General features: G+C 41.0%; 1 protein-coding gene across 1 annotated transcript; it reads right to left on the bottom strand.

Annotated features, from left to right (window-relative positions):
- Window positions 1-10,621: 10,621 nt before the first annotated feature.
- Window positions 10,622-15,180, bottom strand: LOC306697163 (uncharacterized protein). Its single transcript, XM_079160926.1, has 2 exons — window positions 15,090-15,180; window positions 10,622-13,066 (listed from the first exon to the last, which is right to left on the bottom strand). Exon 2 carries the CDS (start codon window positions 13,056-13,058, stop codon window positions 11,181-11,183), a length of 1,878 nt encoding a protein of 625 aa, XP_079017052.1. The 5' UTR covers window positions 13,059-13,066; window positions 15,090-15,180; the 3' UTR covers window positions 10,622-11,180.
- Between the last annotated feature and the right edge of the window lie 3,250 nt (window positions 15,181-18,430).

The raw sequence follows: 18,430 nt of genomic DNA, 5'->3' as shown, positions 1-18,430 counted from the left end.
TGGGATGAATCTATGACAAAGTTAAAGGATTTAATAAGGGGTGCAGGGGGTTAGCAACAGAAGGAGGTCCCAGCACTTGCCCAGTGATTCTCTGTAAGTGCATCTGAAGGAGGGGCCAGTTTGAAGTCCTTGTTACTCTAATACAATAAGACCCCCCTCCCACCTTCCTCTAACCCACACTTTCCATCTCAGTCCTTTTGTCCACCGCCTTCACTTCAGTTCCTCTTTTATGGACACTAGTGCACAAATACAGGCACCAAAAATATTTCTATAAGTGTATTATTAAAATATGTGTAAGTGCAGGTGGCTGAAAAGACTATGAACTCAATTTGGTTGTGTGTGTTGGTGGGGTGATTGTGTTTATGTGTGTATGTGTGTTGTGTATCCAAGCTGGAGGGAGTCCTGTCTGGTCCTCATTCTGAAAAAATAGCTGAAATTGTGTCTTGTATACAAAATGAGCCATACACAGACTGCTCGTCTTTAAACGAGAAAGTCAATTATATGGTATATGGATGTATATAATGGCTTGTCTGTGGGAAATCTCATGGCCTTAATGTGGTATAATTCATATGGAGCCTTGCTGGATAGGAGAGCTAGTGTTATTTCACAAATGATCATTGTGCTTTAAGGCAAAAATGTCTGCAATGTTCTTGTTTATGGTTATAAATTGTTAATTGAAATTGTTAATGCTTATTTGTTACCAATTTGGATAGAAACAAATCCTACTTTCTCCCTCTACATATCTCCCTCTTATCCTTCTCCCTCTCTGTTAACTTAACTGGACGTGAAAAGCTGGGATGACGATCTGCCACAGCACTTTAGAGCCCTCCACAGTTAAACAAATGTTGACAGGCCAAGAGAAAAGGAACTCAAAGAACACTCTACAGCTGATGTAAAACAATATGTGGATTCATTAGAATATGCATGAATTCAGTTTTTGCCAATTCAGCTTTACATTTTTTTATATTTCTGAAGCTTTTCTCTGTAGTTTTTATGCAGTGTTGGCACTTCTCAACCAGTGTGCTAGAACACACTGATGTGCCATCGAATAAACTGTTGTGCCGTATTGAGTATTTGCCAAAAGTGGGAGCAAAAAGAGGAAAGAAAAATCAAACAAAAGCTACAGCACTTTGTAAAGGTCAAATTTAAGATCTTCTGGTATGCTCATGTAGGTCTGTGACCATAGCCCATGTGCCTTCAGCAGCTGGACTATAGGTGACAGATGCTTAAGCTGCTATTTCCAGTTGGCTGCTAAGAAAAGCACTTTTCACATCTACCTGCCACAGAACAACCATCAGTGTATATTATAGTCTCTACTGGAGTATGAAGTGGGGTGTTTGGAGGGAGACAAAGAGAGAACGCATTGGCATTGGTGCTTTTACATTTAGGAAACACCTAAATATCTGTAATTTACATATTTTTTCACATTGCTAAATATATATATTTTATACAAAAAAAACGCGAACATTTGTATATGTGTGTGCGTGTGTGTGTGGGGGCGAGTGTGCGTATGTGTGCGTGTGTGTGTGGGGGCGAGTGTGCGTATGTGTGCGTGCGTGTGTGAGTTCATTGGAGAAGAATGTCAACTGTCCTGTCGACTTGCCTGCAATAATGTTGTCCTACACATCTCCTTTTCATGGCTGACTTTCTGTTGCATTTGGTGCTTGTTATGTTCAACATAATTTGACCTGCCCAACCCTATAGTTTTGTAACTTCCCATGATGACTGAATGGACAATCTCACAATACCAATGTGATACCAAACAGGAGTGACACATTCCAGTGTCAGGTTAAGTTAGAGTCTAAGAGTCTACCAGGTAACACCAGCTAGACGGGAAGGTCCATGTATTCAGCCTGCAATTCAACCAGGTCAACCACACAGCTTAAAAGCCAGCTGCTCTGCCAAGCTGTCAGTTATTCAGAATGTGTGCTAGTGGTGGAAGGATGGCTGGGTAATTAAAGATGGTGAAAAATTATTCTGCAACCCTTTACAGCTTTATACATAGGCCACCAACCTAGGCCAGTTAGTCCTAAAGTAGTTATGAATATAAGTTACAGTAGAGTTCAAACAATTATAACCACACATTTAGGGTCAAGATGAAATACCACAAATGTCTGATAAGTAGAAAGAAACACAGGAATCTAGAGCCAAAGGGAAACACTTACACACTTCCCCTTCGCCTATGTCACCTTCCTTTTTACTGAGCTAAATGAACTTCCTGCACTGGCACTAACTGAACATTCACCTTCAACATTAATCACTAATGCATGATTACGTATGGATGGAATTTACAGGAGGCAGGACAGGTCTGTGTGTGTGTGTGTGTGTGTGTGTGTGTGTGTGTGTGTGTGTGTGTGTGTGTGTGTGTGTGTGTGTGTGTGTGTGTGTGTGTGTGTGTGTGTCTGCTTGAAAAGGCAGTAGCCAACTTACAAGCAGAGTAGTCAACTCTAATAGCATCCATCTGAAAGCTATTCAAGCAGGACATTCTGTTATGCAACACACACAAGCACACGCACACACATGTTTGTACTGTTATACCTGTGAGGACCCTTATTGACATAATGCATTCCTAACCCCTAACCCTTATTTCAACCATCACAACTATTCCTGATCCAGTCCCTTACTTTAACCTTTATCCAAAACTAAGTGTTAACTTTCAAACATTCCTAAAAAGATGTGATGACTGGCTAACATGTTGTGAATTTTCAAAAACACCCTCACCTTCCAGGTATAAAAGTCATAAAAGCCCTTACAAAGATAGGCATTCAAGAGCACACAAACATACAGAGGGAGAGAAAAAGCAACAGAGCGAGTGCTCTAACAGGTTGCGAAAGACCTCACACATGAATCCCTGCAGGCTGTGAGCTTAGCGATCGGGTTCTCTCTCTCCAACCACTTCTTCATCTTCCCTCCTGCTTTAAATGTCATGTATGTGCAAATATACATTAAAAGCCCTGTTTGTCTCTGCAACTTTCTCTTTTCCCACCTCCTACCTTTTACCTTGTATGTCTTGTCCTTGCCCTATCCCTCTCTGTCTTCAAAGTGCCAGAGGTCATTTCATTTCATGTATAAATAATTCACCAGGGGCCATGCAGCCAGTGTGCAGTGGCTGTCTTAAACAAGCAGCAGCTTTGATTTAGCTCTGTCACCAGAGGCACAGTGAAGGTCATCTCTCCCCAATGGACACTCCTCTGCAGCCATGGTGGCTGGGGCTGAAACAATTTACAGCTGGAATTGTATTATCAGGGCACAAACACTGCATTAGTAATTTTTGATGTAGAAATAGAACAGCTAAAAGTGCTCCCTGTCTTCATTCGTTAATAAAAACAGTAGGTTGGGGGATATGACATGTGTTTCCCGTAGGTCCAGTTGCCACTTAAAGCAAACAGCACCTACAGTATATATTAAAGCCATCTTTTCTTTAGCATTCTGATTGTTGTTTTTCTGTCAACAAATAAAGGAGTTATGGCTCCTCTTGTCTGTGCTCTGTTGGCTCACAGAAAAGCAGTCAATGTTTTGGGTTCTCCTCTAAAAACAATTTGGTGAACTTAACTTTATACAACACAGCTACGAATCTTTCTGCCAACTTTCTGAACACTCCACATTAATCTTCAGGTAAAAAAGTTGAACATTTGAAGAAAGTACAATGTACTCTGATCTTTGTTAGTTTGGTTGTATCATTGTTCCTTCATTGAAATTAAATTACAAGTGCTAAGGTGAGTGCTTGAGTTCAGAAAAACACTGGTATTATTTCACAGTATTATTTCAAACACAGGGGAGTGTACCTTAAACCAGAGGAAGGCTAAAGAAGTCAAAGAGAGCAATAGACTTCTCACTGCATGTTTCCTTGAGACTTACAGGGCCCGGAGGCTTGATCAAGGTGACTGCACACAGAATAAGTTTCCATCTCTAATCTAAAACACACACTTATGCGCTCTCCGTAAGCAACCTCTTTTTCATTGATTAAGCTAAGATAACAGTTGTGTGTTCAATGTAAAACCTTGTAGATTGTTTCTTTTCTGTGAGGATGGTATAAAAAGATCACCAATAACACATGATTGTCATGTTATCTATGTTCTAAGACATGATTTTAGGCAGCATTAGTACCAGTTAACCTCTTGGACCATTTGGGGTTCAGAGCGAGATATTATTAGAGGAGAGCGTCGTAGAAATCAAAGAAGATCCGCCACAATATCATGCATTTTACGCCACAGCCAGCGATCCAACTACTCAGAAAACGCTTCAAACATCGGGGCCATTACATCTCCCCCAGCATATCACACAGCTAACAGCACGAGCATTTCCCACAGATTTCAGCGATAACATCCGAATTTCTCTCTGTGAAAGCGTTCAATAGTTACAGCCATTAAGCCACAGAACTCCAACACTCCAAATATTAGAATCGTATCATACCGTGAGTCGGTTTTCAGGGCAAAAACGGAGGAATCCCAAATTAATCCTTATTAGAAATGTGCTCGCTAGCTCACTATGCACGTCTGAAACTTAAAATGGCGATTCTCCGTACATTTGAGCCAAAATGGAGGTCAAAATGCCGGCTGGCGAGTCATACAGGGGCTTGGGGCTTGGGGGCTGATCGCGGCACGATTTTGGAGTTTTAGTGGCTGAAAATTCTGTCAATCACTTCATGGAACACATGGGTGTGTTCCAAATATCCTCCCGGTTCTAACGAGTGGTCACATGATAAGATGCGCCCACCATAGGCTGAGCAAGCACTCCATAGACACAGACAGAGACGAGGAAAATGCATGGAGGAGAGATATGAGAGGTCAAAATGGCTCAAAATGATGCCAGAATGATGCCAAACAGCTCTGGTATGATAGATTGTACAATATATTGTATCTGAGTGATAAACAAAGTGAAATATAGTGAAATATTTAGTTATATAGTATATAAAAGTACAATGGAACAGCTGCAAAGCCTGGTTCGAAAATGAGAATTTGGCATGTTTTTTTTAGATAAACACCTATAACTGGGGTTTGCTTCACTTTATTTACACCAAATCTTTTTGTGAGGCACCTGCACCCTTTTTGCTATGTATTGGGATTGTTTTTAGGCTAGCCAGGGCCTCATTTAATAAATTACAGTGCTTTTTCTTCAGGCAAACCTGGGAATTTTCCCTGATTGCTGTGTTCTGTCTTCAGCTACTATTAACCAGTAACATATACACAATATTTACTCATCTCATCTAATCTCACAATTCCTAGTGTTATTGAACCATCAACATTTTTAAAATAGACCTTGTAGTTACAGAATTGTAGTCTCTTTAGTATGGGTTACAATTTTCGAGAAGAGGCCTAAAAAAAGACTTAGGGTTCAATTTAACAGTACACATTTTTGTAATTGTAGTGTTTTAAATCCAAACTGGGGTCTAATGATAGAGGATGCAGCATATGCTGTACAGATTGTGAGTCCCTTAAAAAGCATTTAGTGACATGCAGGAAGTTACCTAAAGAATACAATATAAAGTATATTGTGTTGTGGAGGATCACTCTAATATACGTTTAGATAGGGGTATGAACTAATAAAGGGGGTTTTCACAGAAGACATTTTGATTTTGATGTAGGAAAAGCACAGGGGTAAATAATAAAATAAATGATGGCTGAAATTCCATCAAGCTGTTTTGGTTTCAAAGGCTGTGACTGAAATCACCCATATAGCACATTGTCTTTACAGGTTTGAATCTATGCTCTACTATAAATATTGCCCTCACAAAATCCCACATTGGAAAAAAGTAGTGTAGTATATGGCATGTGCACTGTCAGACTTGGAGATCTTGCACTCGCTTGCGGGGTCCCGCAGGGATCTATTCTGGATCCCCTTTTATTTACCATGCTACCCCTGGGGCAAATCATGCATAGATATAACTGTCCCTGCTACTAAATGATAAGTAACGGTATGTCCCAAGAAAGCCGGGTACCCCCGACGTGTTCTTTATAATGTTCTTTAAAATTCCTGCAGTTGAATGATTCCAAATCGTAAATAACACGTTCTTTTCTAGTGAGGGTGCCTGATCTAATAATGCTTAAAAAGAGGTCGTTATCTAGACATTATTTTGGACTCAGACGTTAGCCATACTGTATCTCCTCCAGACTTGACTCTGGCAATGCAATTTATTTTGAGACACTTGAATAGAACTGGGCCATCGTTAACATTATTGGTAACACCTGTGTGCTCTTCCTGCAATGACAAGTCAAAATGTTTGCATCGTAAACAACCTATTGTTTCTGAATTTCAAAGAATTAATGTAGTAGTTGTGATTGTGTCTCAACTTTCATTTTGGTGCTAACCAGCAAACATCGTGTCTTTGAATACTTCCTGATACGTGGAACGTGGGCTCTGAAAATCTCAGCAGGTGTTGAGCCAAAATGAAAACTAAGATGACATCTACACTGCTACCTGCTTCCTTTTGTGATGTCAAAACCCACAAAGGTTTCTGAAAATAATACGTTTTTCTGTTAGTTTGGTACATTTTGGTAAACGTGTGTGTGTGTGTGTGTGTGTGTGTGCGTGTGGCCGTGAATCTTCTGGTTGATCTTGTCTTGATAGCCTGGAATGCTTGGAAAGAGAAATACATATAGGTACGGCGGCAAACCCACAGGCCATTATATGTTTACGTAGATACTGTTTATATAGACACTAATGTTCACATTTACCCATCTCTCTCTCTCTCTCTCTTTCTCACACACACAAACACACAGACAAAATGGGCTTCTGTAAAGTGCTCACTCAGCACAGCAGCTGCATCAGCAGAGTGAGACAGAATAGAAAGCAGTGTCTTTGTTTCTGTGTGTGTGCGTGTGGTTGAGAGAAAGAGTGCGCATGTGTGAGGAGTTAAGGGTGATGGGATCTTTGAGCAGACAAAGGGGAATCACTGCTACTCTCAGCGTCCATTAGACCCTATGGATCAATATTGATCTTTGCTACCACCGAGCTCTGTCTAATAGGCTCCTGCCCGCCCTGATAAAATGACAGCATTAGCGCACATACACAGATGGATGGATTTGGGGGTGGGAGGGTGAACCATAGCCAGAAAGAGAGAGAGAGAGAAAGATAAGGAGACTAGAAAGATTTACAGGTCCGGAGGCGAAAGGAGAGGAGACAGTAAGGCTGAAAATGTGTGCAAGACGGACACCAAGAGCGAGAGAGGTTTAACCAGACAGAAAAATAGAAAAATCATAGTTTGTTTATGTAGGCACAGTCTAAACCAGGGGATGAATCCATAAAAAAACACTCCAGCTTTCAGCATGACAATTACTTAGTGCATCTTCTCCTGACTGACTGTTTTAGAGAACATAAAGAGAAAGAGAGGAAGTCCCTGTACAGCCGTCATAGTAAAAGCGTTTGACATCAGTGTATGTCTGGGATGAGAGAGTGAAAAGGGAAGAGTGAGTTTTTGACCGTGTGACTTGTGTCTGTACTTCTGCTCTGACACCCTATTGCTTGAATAATAAATAGTGATCTGCTGTTGCTGTTTATTTGGCCACCTGACTCTTATTATCTGTTGGATGGAGCGAGGGAGAGAGTATCTACTTATATCAGAAAGCAATTCAGAAGTCTGAGCAGTCGTCCCTCACACACACTCATCCTCCCTGTTTGTTATCACAGTAATAACCAATAGGAAACTAAAAGGTTCCAGAAGCACATAGGGCATTGGAGTCGTTTAATATAACAGCCCTCTAGGTAGGGAAAGGCGTGAAAATACAGTTGTGTTAAATATTGTCTGAAGAAAGTTTTTCATGAGATAGTGCCAGTTCAGAACAGAGTGAGACGCCACAGTCATCTATATAGACAATAATACTTTAAATTGTTTTTATTTATGTTGCCAGAACACTGTCTGTCCTGATGAAGCAGAGTTTTTGAGTTTTAAACTCTCAATAACTTTGATTTATATTGTCTGAACTCTCTCATCGATTCATTCCCTACTCCCAATAACAGACACTCAACAGTTTACTAAATAGTCAGCTGTAAATTGAGATTTCGACACTAATCTTCAACATTTTGTGGCATTGCCGACAGGTGTACACGACACAGGTAATTTCTGCATCTCTCAAATGGAAATTAGGGGGATTAGGAGAAAGTAGCATACATGCCATACATACTACTTGTTTATATTTTCCGTTGCATTTTCACCATACATTGAGTAAATGCACACTCAGAATTTAGGTACTCAAATAAAAAGGCAGTGGTTACTTTTTAATAATCATAAATAACAATAGCTGTATCTAATTCATTGAAGATATTGTGTACATTTGTAGTTCTGTCTTCCCCCCTTTCCTCCTTTCCGCCTCATTCATGCCCACACCAACACATTTACAATGAATCAGCCATTAAAGTTCCCATAGTACTGTATATGGATGAGTTTGTTAGAACGACATGTACAGAGACTTCTAGATCTGTGTATTCGATACTCCTAAACAACAAACTTGACCCAGTAGGTCAGTGCCTCATGAATTTCCTCATAATATAGCCTTTGGATTTAGTTCACGTTTTCTTTTTCCTTTCGCTTCTCAAAGGCATCAATTGGGGATAGTTAAAGCCTGCAGGCTAGTTTTCACACAGGGAAAAAAGAAGCTGGAACACAGTCTAAGCTTTGTGCAGGGGCTTGCATATAGAGCACATAGTGTTGGGGTAACCAGGCAGTGCAGCTGGCCTTTCACAACTATGCAACTTTAAAGCAGTGTTTAAATCAAGATGCAAAAGACAAGAACCCTGTTCTCCCACATGAACACACACATAGAAGGGAAAGAAAGTGATGGAAAGTGAAACAGGGAAATGAGGAAACGATGAGCCTTCAATACAGGACTTCAGTAGTAGCTATTTCAAAGTCAATATTAGCTTAAATAAATAGCTGCAGCAAGAAATGTCTTTGGTTTCTAACATTACTGCTTGTAAAACTGTTTCTCTGCTTCATTTGAAGCGTTTCCCTGTTTTTTTTACTGTGCTACCCACTGATATATATTGTTCATTGAAGGTTAGCAGGTCATGAAGCTGCAAAACTGACTTTTTCAGAAGTGCAATTCTATAAATAATGAAAGCCTGTCAGATAACCTATTAGCAGTAGTAAAACTATTAAAACACTTGCAAAACATGGTTGCTGCTGCTGATGGACGAAATTGGTATATACTTTTTTAAAGTGTAACACTTTGTCCCTTATATAAAATGATTTAGTGTACAATCTAACTGAACCTTTGTATTTGCAGCTTCAGGTATCATCTCTTTGTAGATTTGATGTTGTTGTCTTTTATTTTTTTATGATAAAATAGTTTCCAAACTGGAGACCTATGGCTGCAACCCACATGCATACAAAGTATGTCATTTTGGCAAAACTGCTCAGCAAGAAATATAAAAACATGCCAGTGAGTTCATCCTCCCGGCCCCCAAACCCTCTCCACAACATTCCTTTCATAAATGTGCAGTACTGGAGTATTTTTTTTACGAAACCGGAGTGAGCTGGTATGTGGATGGGCCGATTATGGAGCTACTTCTATGAGAGGTTACCTTTATCACTATCAGATCTCCTCTTATGTTCTGACCCATGGCCCAGTAGTTATTTCAAGGCTGGGTGACCATACTCTACTAAGGCCAACCCTCCAACTTACTTACTGCACACCCATACTCACCCATCTCCCCCACTGTCCATATAGCTACATACCAATGCACAGAAACACAAATATAATTTTTCTCCTTCTTGCTATGTGCGTTGGCACCTGCATGACAGAGCCCTTCTTGTCTCTGACATAAGTGTGAGCAGCAGGCGTGGCAGCATTCTATAAAGAGGCATCAGGTAGGTGTCAAAACATGTTTATCCCCACCAATTACCATCCAACTCATCCCCATTGCTTGTCCAATTTCAATCTGTGAAAAAGTCTGACAATGTGTGTTGCCGAAAGGGAGGATATTTATCTTATTTTCCTCTGTGCAGCATCATAGCACTTGCTTTCATCCCAGAGCACCCTCCCCCTGTACCCCTCCTCCTTCTCTCTGCCTCCTGCAAGCATTCCTGCCCCTCCCCCCCTTCAGTCCCTCTAGCCGGTATGGATCTGTGAAATGTTGGCAGGGTGTGCTGCTATGGCATAGAGCCTCAGCTGTAGGCATGGGGATGTGAAAGAGAAAGAGGTGAGGAAGATTATCTCAGAAAGTTGACTGATTTTTCTGGGTCCTTTTGTTTACCCAATCATGACATGCTGGCTGCGTACATTCGGCAGCCATGTTCCACCAACCAACATATTTGTAATGTGGCCATTGACCTAAAGGCCATTGCTCTTCGTAGATATGGATAATCAGTCAAACTCTTACCCACTCAAGCTAATATGAACTGTAGTGTCAGTGGATGTCAACAAGTGGTTTGTAATTAACAGATGTGTAAATAATGTTGCTCTGCTTCTCTTGCAACTACAGTACAAAATTATATAACTCATCCTTTGATTTTTTGGTTTGAAATTAGTTACGATTTATTGATTCATTAGTAAGAAAGTCTGATCATAGCTTAGATTAATGTACAATAAATGGTACTGATAACCCAGTGCCTTGGACACTTGTAACACACTTGATGCTGGGAGAATGCGTGAAAAGAAAGGAAGATCACTGTAGGCTATAACAATCTCTTTTTATTCTCTATTCCGAACAATCAATTTAAAATGAACAGTCCTCACAGGTACCATTATTATAAAAGGCCAAACATTTGTGTCATGTCTCTGCATACACTAATAGAAAGGATATATGACATTCTAAATCAGATAATATACGAATAATGAATGCTGATCCAAAAAAACACTCTGTAATATTCATTGGGCGCTCACACAAAGACAGATTTATTCCTTCCATTCATTAATATCATATTTGCAGCCCAATATTTTTGCTCTGCTGTCCAGTTGCACTCTCCGTCTGCACTCACCCTCCTATTCCAAACTCAAGTTTCCTCTCTGCACTTCCATCTCTCTTCCTATTTCTCTCTCTCTGTCTCTTTCTATCCTGAAGTGGTTGCATTTCATTTTTGGTTTCTCGAGAGAAAACTTCCTTTTGCCTGAGTTACCACTATAGACATTGCAGTGGTTACAGCATTCCACAAAGCCTAGCTGTGTTTGTGATACCTTGATGGTTTTCTCGCACCATCGGAGGATTAAACTGAATTCACATTGATTTTAAAGATGGCTTCTTTTTCAGACTGCCTGGGTGATCTCAGTGCTGAGGCCCTCTGCCTCAGAGACTGCATCGAGAACTTCCTGGACGTCCCCACTCAGGTTCACCTCCTTTTTCAGTTCAAAGTCACTCTGCTCCTTGATAGGCATCTCCTCTGGCTTTTCATTACCATTAACACATTTCTCTATCTGTGTGGCAGCAGAATGTGTGCACTCTCCATTCACAGCTGGAAGTGCATCTACTTCTACCACATCCTTTGTACCAGAAGGGCTCCCTATATCTCCATTTTCCATCTTGCTTTCTACCTCAGGCTCAGGGCAAGGCACCTCTTTCACAGAGGCCTCAGCTACCTCTTCGGACTCAGCCGTAATTTCGCTGGCAGAGATAGACTCTGAGATGACAATCTCAGGGACAGGTTCTGCTGCTTCTGGCTCAGCTGCTGCCTCAGTGCTGGGGGCTTCTGTTGCAACTGATTCCTCTACTACAGGCTGATATTCAGCGGGGACCTCCTCTGCTGCAGTCTCCAAGACCTCAGCTGATTCCGCTTCCTCATTCTCAAGTTGAGTAACCTCAGATGTGGCTACAATTGGTTCCGGTGCAACTTCTTTTACTTGTTCCTCTGCTGCAGATTTCATTGCATCAGCCACCTGCTTAGGCTCTGACTGTAGTACTTGCTCTGGTTCTGGCTCTGGTGATTGTTCAAGCTCTGGCTCTGGTGCTTGCTCTGGTTCAGGTTGTGGCTCGGATGCTTCCACTGATACTTGCTGTGGCTCTGACTCAAACTCTGCTGCCAGCTCTGGTTCTGGGGCTTGCTCCAGCACTGGCTCTGCAGCTTGCTTAGCCACTGGCTCTGCAGCTTGCTCAGCCACTGGCTCGGGTTCAGGGACAGCAGCAGGGACCACTGTCTCCTCCGAAGTGGCTTCTGGCTCAGTAACAGTCTCTGGGATGGGCTCTGGCTCTTGGTTCTTGGGTGCTTCCTCTGTGCTGATGGGAACAACCTCTGGCTCTGTAACAATTTCTACAGCTAAAGCAGGTTCTTCTACAAGGAGCTCTTCAGATGCAGCTTCAGACTCAACCTCAATTGGCACAGGTTCCTCTGCTGCTGCTGCTGCAGCCCCTGGAAGCTCTACTGGGGCCTGTTCCTCTACTACTGAGGCTGACTCCACTGCTGCTGCAGCTGGTTCCTCTGTTGCTATAACAGGTTCCTCTACTGCTGCAGCTGGTTTCCCTGCTGGTGGAGCTGGTTCATCTACTGCTGCAGCTGGTTCTTGTACTACTGGAACGACCTTCTCTTCTGCAGAAGGTGGTTCTTCTGCTGCAGGAACTGGTTCTTCTACTGTAGGAGCTGGTTCTTCTACTGTAGGAGCTGGTTCTTCTACTGTAGGAGCTGGTTCTTCTGCTGCAGGAGCTGGTTCTTCTACTGCAGGAGTTGGTTCTTCTACTGCAGGAGTTGGTTCTTCTACTGCAGGAGCTGGTTCTTCTGCTGCAGGAGCTGGTTCTTCTACTGCAGGAGTTGGTTCTTCTACTGCAGGAGCTGGTTCTTCTGCTGCAGGAGCTGGTTCTTCTACTGCAGGAGTTGGTTCTTCTACTGCAGGAGCTGGTTCTTCTGCTGCAGGAGCTGCCTCCTCTGGAGCTGCAGGAGCTGGTTCCTCTGGAGGTGCAGATTTGGGCTCTTCTGGAGCCTTTACAGCTTCAGTTACTGCTGCCACAGCTGACCCCACAGCTTCCTTTACCACATTGCCTGCCTCAGTTGTCACTTTAGCTTCTGTGGGCGGGGCTCCGTCCTCCAATTTAGCAGACTCCTCTGCACCAGCAGCAGTCGCTGTGGACTCATCCTTCGTCTCTTTGGGATCGCTCACATCATATCCTTTCCTCTTCCTGCTCAGTTTGCCTCCCATGATGTATCCTAGGAACAAGTAGATGAAGGTGTATTTTAATATGAGAGATAAAACATTGTTTAAAAGAGGCCTAGCTGGCTGGGTTAAAGCATGTTGTGAGGTAACGGTGCTAACCAATGAACCACTACCCAAGTACTGAGATGATCCTACTTTACTGAGGTACTTCTTAGGTTGTAAAAATATACACAACATGTGAACATTAGGAATGTATTTCGTCATACTTTCCAAAATTCAGCGTGAGTTTGACTTAGTTCCTTCAAATGTAACAATGTTTTGTCAGAAAGGAGCATTGAGAGAAGTCTATTATCTTGAAGTGAACTAGAGTTTAATTCGGAAACTGCTCTCAGCCAAACAGTTTGGCTAGAACACAAATGTAAATGTATGGGAACCTTACTTAAGTCAGACAACTCAACAGAGCCTCTACCCTTTCAGGAATGTTGGGTAAGGCTCAATGACAAATGAGCCCACAACTCTTAGTTCAACATTATGCTGTAGATGTACAACTATTCCTCTTTCCGCATGACAAGCTACAAACTACATAGTTCACATATGCAATTCACAGCTTGCAGTTACATTCACATACAAGATATACAGTATGTGAATACAGCAAACATTTACTAGCTAGTTGTACAACTAGTTCTTTGTGTGAATGTGTCAACACTGCTGTGGCCGTAGAGGAAGAGTTTCTGATTGCAACATAATGGAGCTTCCTTTCAGTGAGAGAATAGAGAACTGGAAGTTTAACTTTATCTTACTGACAATGTTTCAGCTGATGCTGAACAAATCAACCTGTTTAAAAACAAGAGAGCCCTTAAACAGATGGAGATTACAGGTTACATTTATTTTAAATGCCACAGCCTGATTATTTTATCTATTTCGGTTGGAGATATTCCAAAAAAAGCTGAAAATAGGCGATTATGTCCAAAATGTTACATGCAGGACTTTTACTGCCTCAGATGGTAGGAACAACCTGGGAACTGTCCATAGTGCTGCAATAGAGCAATCAAGACAGGATGCGCCATATACCATAATGGGATACAAGCTATCCGGTACACCAATCTACAGTAAAATGAACAGGTCATTATATCTGCTTTTGCAACAATGGAGACAGAATTCTGCTGTTGGACCTTCTGCTAACTAATCAGATTTTTTTGCCAAATCTTCTTGGTGCCTCAAAATCAGATAAAGCAAAAATTTACAATTTAAGGAGAAAGCCCTGATATTTTTAGATCGAATCATCGTGGATATTTTTCCACGCCATTTTCAGAGTAAATACATGAATGTACCGCCCACACAAAGCTTTATCACACACAATTAGAAAGATGTGCCGGCCGGTAACAAAGGATGGATTCCTTACCAGTAGATACTCACTGACAAAAAGTAATGTGAATGGGCTTAATTGCCAGCAAACACTGATGATAATATGTGCAATAGTGGGGGATACGCCTAGTCTACTGTACAGGGGAATTACACTGTGGCCATGAACACTGGAGTGATAAAAGCTGTAGAGGGGTCTCCATCCCCCATTTCAACCCGCCCACCGCTGCTTCTCTCAGCTGCTCTGTCCTTTTTGTTCACGAGCATTTGAAAACGTCGTACTCACACGACCATGCAAAAGAAAACGAAATTCACCACAGTAACGCGTAAATATATAATGAGGACCACAACTTCATAACTTTGATTTGCGCTTTTCTTTATCCCAGTTAATTTTTAAATAGCCAGGCCTGAAAAAAAAAACAGCTACCTCAGAAGACGCACTAAATCAAATCCGACCTCTTAGAACGGAAAAGAGGAAAAAAAGCCTGTCTTCATTATGCAAGTCTTGAAATGTTCTATTATGCAAGTTTGGATAATAGGAGCAAGGCAAAGAGAGAGAGAACAATAGGTAAGCTGCTGCTCAAAGGCATCTGTCTTTCTCACTCACTTCTCTTTTTTTTCATTTTACCCACAGAACATAGATCCTACAGTTGAAACTGAAACTGAAAAAATAAAGCATTAAAAAACTGAAGCAGTGCTCTGCATTAGACCGACCTGTATTCCTCGAAAGTGATCACTTGGGCTTCTTTTCCAGGTTCCGGCTGGATGTGATTATGGAGGTAAACCTTTAGACTGACAGCTGCAGATTCCGCCCCTGCCTCGGAGGTGCAGTCTGGGACTGTGTAGGAACTGAGGAGTGCCTCCTTTACAGTTTTCTAGACATCTGTCGCTATCACAATCCAGCCCACCCCTGCCCCCTCTGCAATCTATACCCTCCCAATATGTAACCCCTCCTCTCCCGCACACACCCACTTCAGAGCATTTTTCTCAGTTGCGTAAATACATCTGCGGACTGGGGGTAATTTTGAGCAGACTTGCACTAATTTCACGTTGTAAAATGTCCATTTATGCTCTGCTCTTGCCTTGCGAAAGAATATTGCCGTAGCATTTCATGTTAGCCCGCTCCCCACAGGAGTATCACTATAATAGCTATAATATAAATGATGCATAGGAGGCATTATGCCAGTAAAGTCATTATGCGGCGCGCACACACACACACATATACACACACACACACACACCCACACACAGAGTGAAAATTACAGGGATTCCTTGATGTTTTCTCTCTTTTCTTCTTACATGCACGCTCATCTCTAGTTACGTCATACATAGCAACCTTTAAAAAGAGCATAACACGTTTTGAAGAATTCTTAGTAAAGTATAAAGCAAACCAATTTGATTTGGTTTAAAAGTGTTGAATTGAATATACATGATTGCAAAATGTGGTTTATTCTTGAGCTGTGGTAAACTGTTGATATATTAACTTTGATGTGGGCTTCTGGATAACTCATCTAAATCATGCAACATTATAAATTAGAGGAACAGGCTGTGTAAAGTATTTATGTGCAATCCCATGCCTGGCTAAATTAATGTACAGTTCTTGTGGAGGACCGAAGGTTCACTCTAATGTATTTTGATGCATTGCGCCTCGTTGCTATTTGCCTTCCATGTGTTATAGGACAAGTTGGTCCGGAGTGAGACTTAATGAAATTCAACAACTGGCCCTTCAAGGTGAACATGTTGTCTTCTTCAACAGTTTGACCGAGGCCACTGACACACTGCCAGGTTGAGGCATCTGAAAACCATTGAAGACTATCAGATAATGTCTATATTAATCAAATAATGAAGACATTTTATCTTTCTCCAACAATATAAAACATCTCATATCTCTTCCAACAGCGATCTATTTGTTTCCACTGTGAAAAGAAAGGCAAGATTAGGTGTCTCCTTTACAGTTCACACAAACACAGTTCTTCCTTGTGAAACTGGAATCCTGGCATCGTTGAGAGTGATTTCGTAGATTTTAATACAATTTAAAGAATAGTGGCTACTTTACTACAATATATGTATACACTCAAAAGACATTAAAGCAAGGAATGCATGTCAGTACATGAAAATAGATATGATATATATGTATATATATAGATATTTCATGACATTTTAGATATGTTTTCATTGAACACAGATTTACTCAGACAGAATATATGTTCAATTCCAGGATGTGATACATCTAAATGGTTTCGGTAGTATTTTTAATACAAAATATGTAGCACTCATGTTGTATTAATGCAAAACACACAACATTATTGAGGAGACAGCACCCTCTCCTGTTACAAGAGTCCATAGCATAGCACCTGTGAAGAAACCTTGATGTGCATCAAGATCAATGATACAAGATAAACCTTTTAGATGTAACAATTTCAATGTTATATGCAAATATCTCTGTTGATGATAAATTAAATATTCCTGGTTCATTCAGTATGTCACCACAAAAAATATGTAGTGTAAGAAAAAAAAACGGTCACAGGAATGAAAAAACTGATTTCTGTCTAGTTGATCCACTAAATTCTTGTTTCTATCTGCCATATGATCCACCTTGTTTGTTTCCCCTGCTGGAAGCAGAGCTAAAGTGACAAAGGGGCAGTAAAGGCTGAATTTCACATGATGCAAATGCTCTGGAATGCATTCCCAGGAGTATAACACCACTCCAGCCAACCATGCTGCTCCACATAGACAGAGGACTCACAGACTGGGAAGGCCTTGGAAAATCCCCCAGAGCTTTCATGAATATGTCCAAAGCTCTGTTTACAAGTCCTGGGCCTTTTGGCCTCGACTGACCTAAAGACTGAAGAGGTGGATAAATAAAGAAACAGGTGTTGGGTGTGACAACACACTACGAGTAAATAGCTCCGTGTGTGCAGGAATGTGCAATAATTACTGGGTTTGTGTTGAGGCTTCCATATATTTTATGAATATATGAATTAACTGTCAATAATCTAATTTCAGAAATTTTACTTCAGAATTCACAGCCAATTTCCCAAAGTCATTCAATAGAGCGTTACACACTCTCTCAAAACATGTATGAAATGGCCTGAAATGAATGATTTTGAGCACAGTTGTTGAAAGTCACACTTAATGCTCATCATTAGAGACACTATTTAGTTTTTAACTGTGCTGCGATGCATACTGTGGTTCACCAACGGAAAATGTCAGCAGTGTCAACAAGACCAAGGTGATACACAAAATCATAATTGGTGCAATGTTAAAGTATTAGAAATCAATGTATGACACCTGCACATCAACCCACATCCATTCATAATTTTGACCTGATGCAGATTTGGTTTTCCAATGATTAAATAAAAGCTGTTTGTGTATATCTGCATTTAATTCTAAATAATCTGATCTTTCATAATTCTTGATAAATAAATGCCATAAAACTCAAATAAAGGGAAGTTATAGATTTGCTCCATAAATATGATGGCAGTTAAAATGCGTAAAATATTAGCCATTGGAAGAAAAGGGAGGAGAGGTGATGGTTTGGTTATAATTTCTACATATTCAGTTTCAGAGAAAAACAGCACCCTCTACTGGAGACATATCTCACAACAGTATGAATAGTATGAAATATGAATGCAAATGCATATACCACAGAGCCTAATTTTGAGATGCTAAAGGTTGATTCGGAATGGATTTAATTTATGACCAAATGTATGATGGTTTCCGAATGAATTGGTTCAATTTATATCTGTTAGACATCTTAATGCTATTGAATAATACGGTGACCAGGTTCCGGAGTTCCAGAGTTAACTGCCTGAGGTGGTTTAATCAAAAATGGACTTATGGATTGATTGTGGCGCTTGTGCAACTGTTGCGAAAGTATCGCTCCTTTTTTCTCCATGCAACGGCTTTGAATACAAGTTAACAGCCATCTGACATCCTGACATACTTGGACAACGAACATTTCGAACTGTGTAAAATCTCTGTAAGTTTCTAGGCTCAATTGAAAAGTTAAAACCACACTGGATCACGCACCACAGAAAACTGCTATTGGCTAA

This window comes from Pholis gunnellus, assembly GCF_910591455.1.
Source record: "Pholis gunnellus genome assembly, chromosome: 1".
NCBI lineage: Eukaryota > Metazoa > Chordata > Actinopteri > Perciformes > Pholidae > Pholis > Pholis gunnellus.
This window is presented reverse-complemented; position numbering and strand designations above follow the sequence as displayed.

What these genes read in the sequence shown, in the direction of transcription:
- LOC306697163 (XM_079160926.1), bottom strand. Translation starts at nt 13,058, where the DNA reads ATGGGAGGCAAACTGAGCAGGAAGAGGAAAGGATATGATGTGAGCGAT.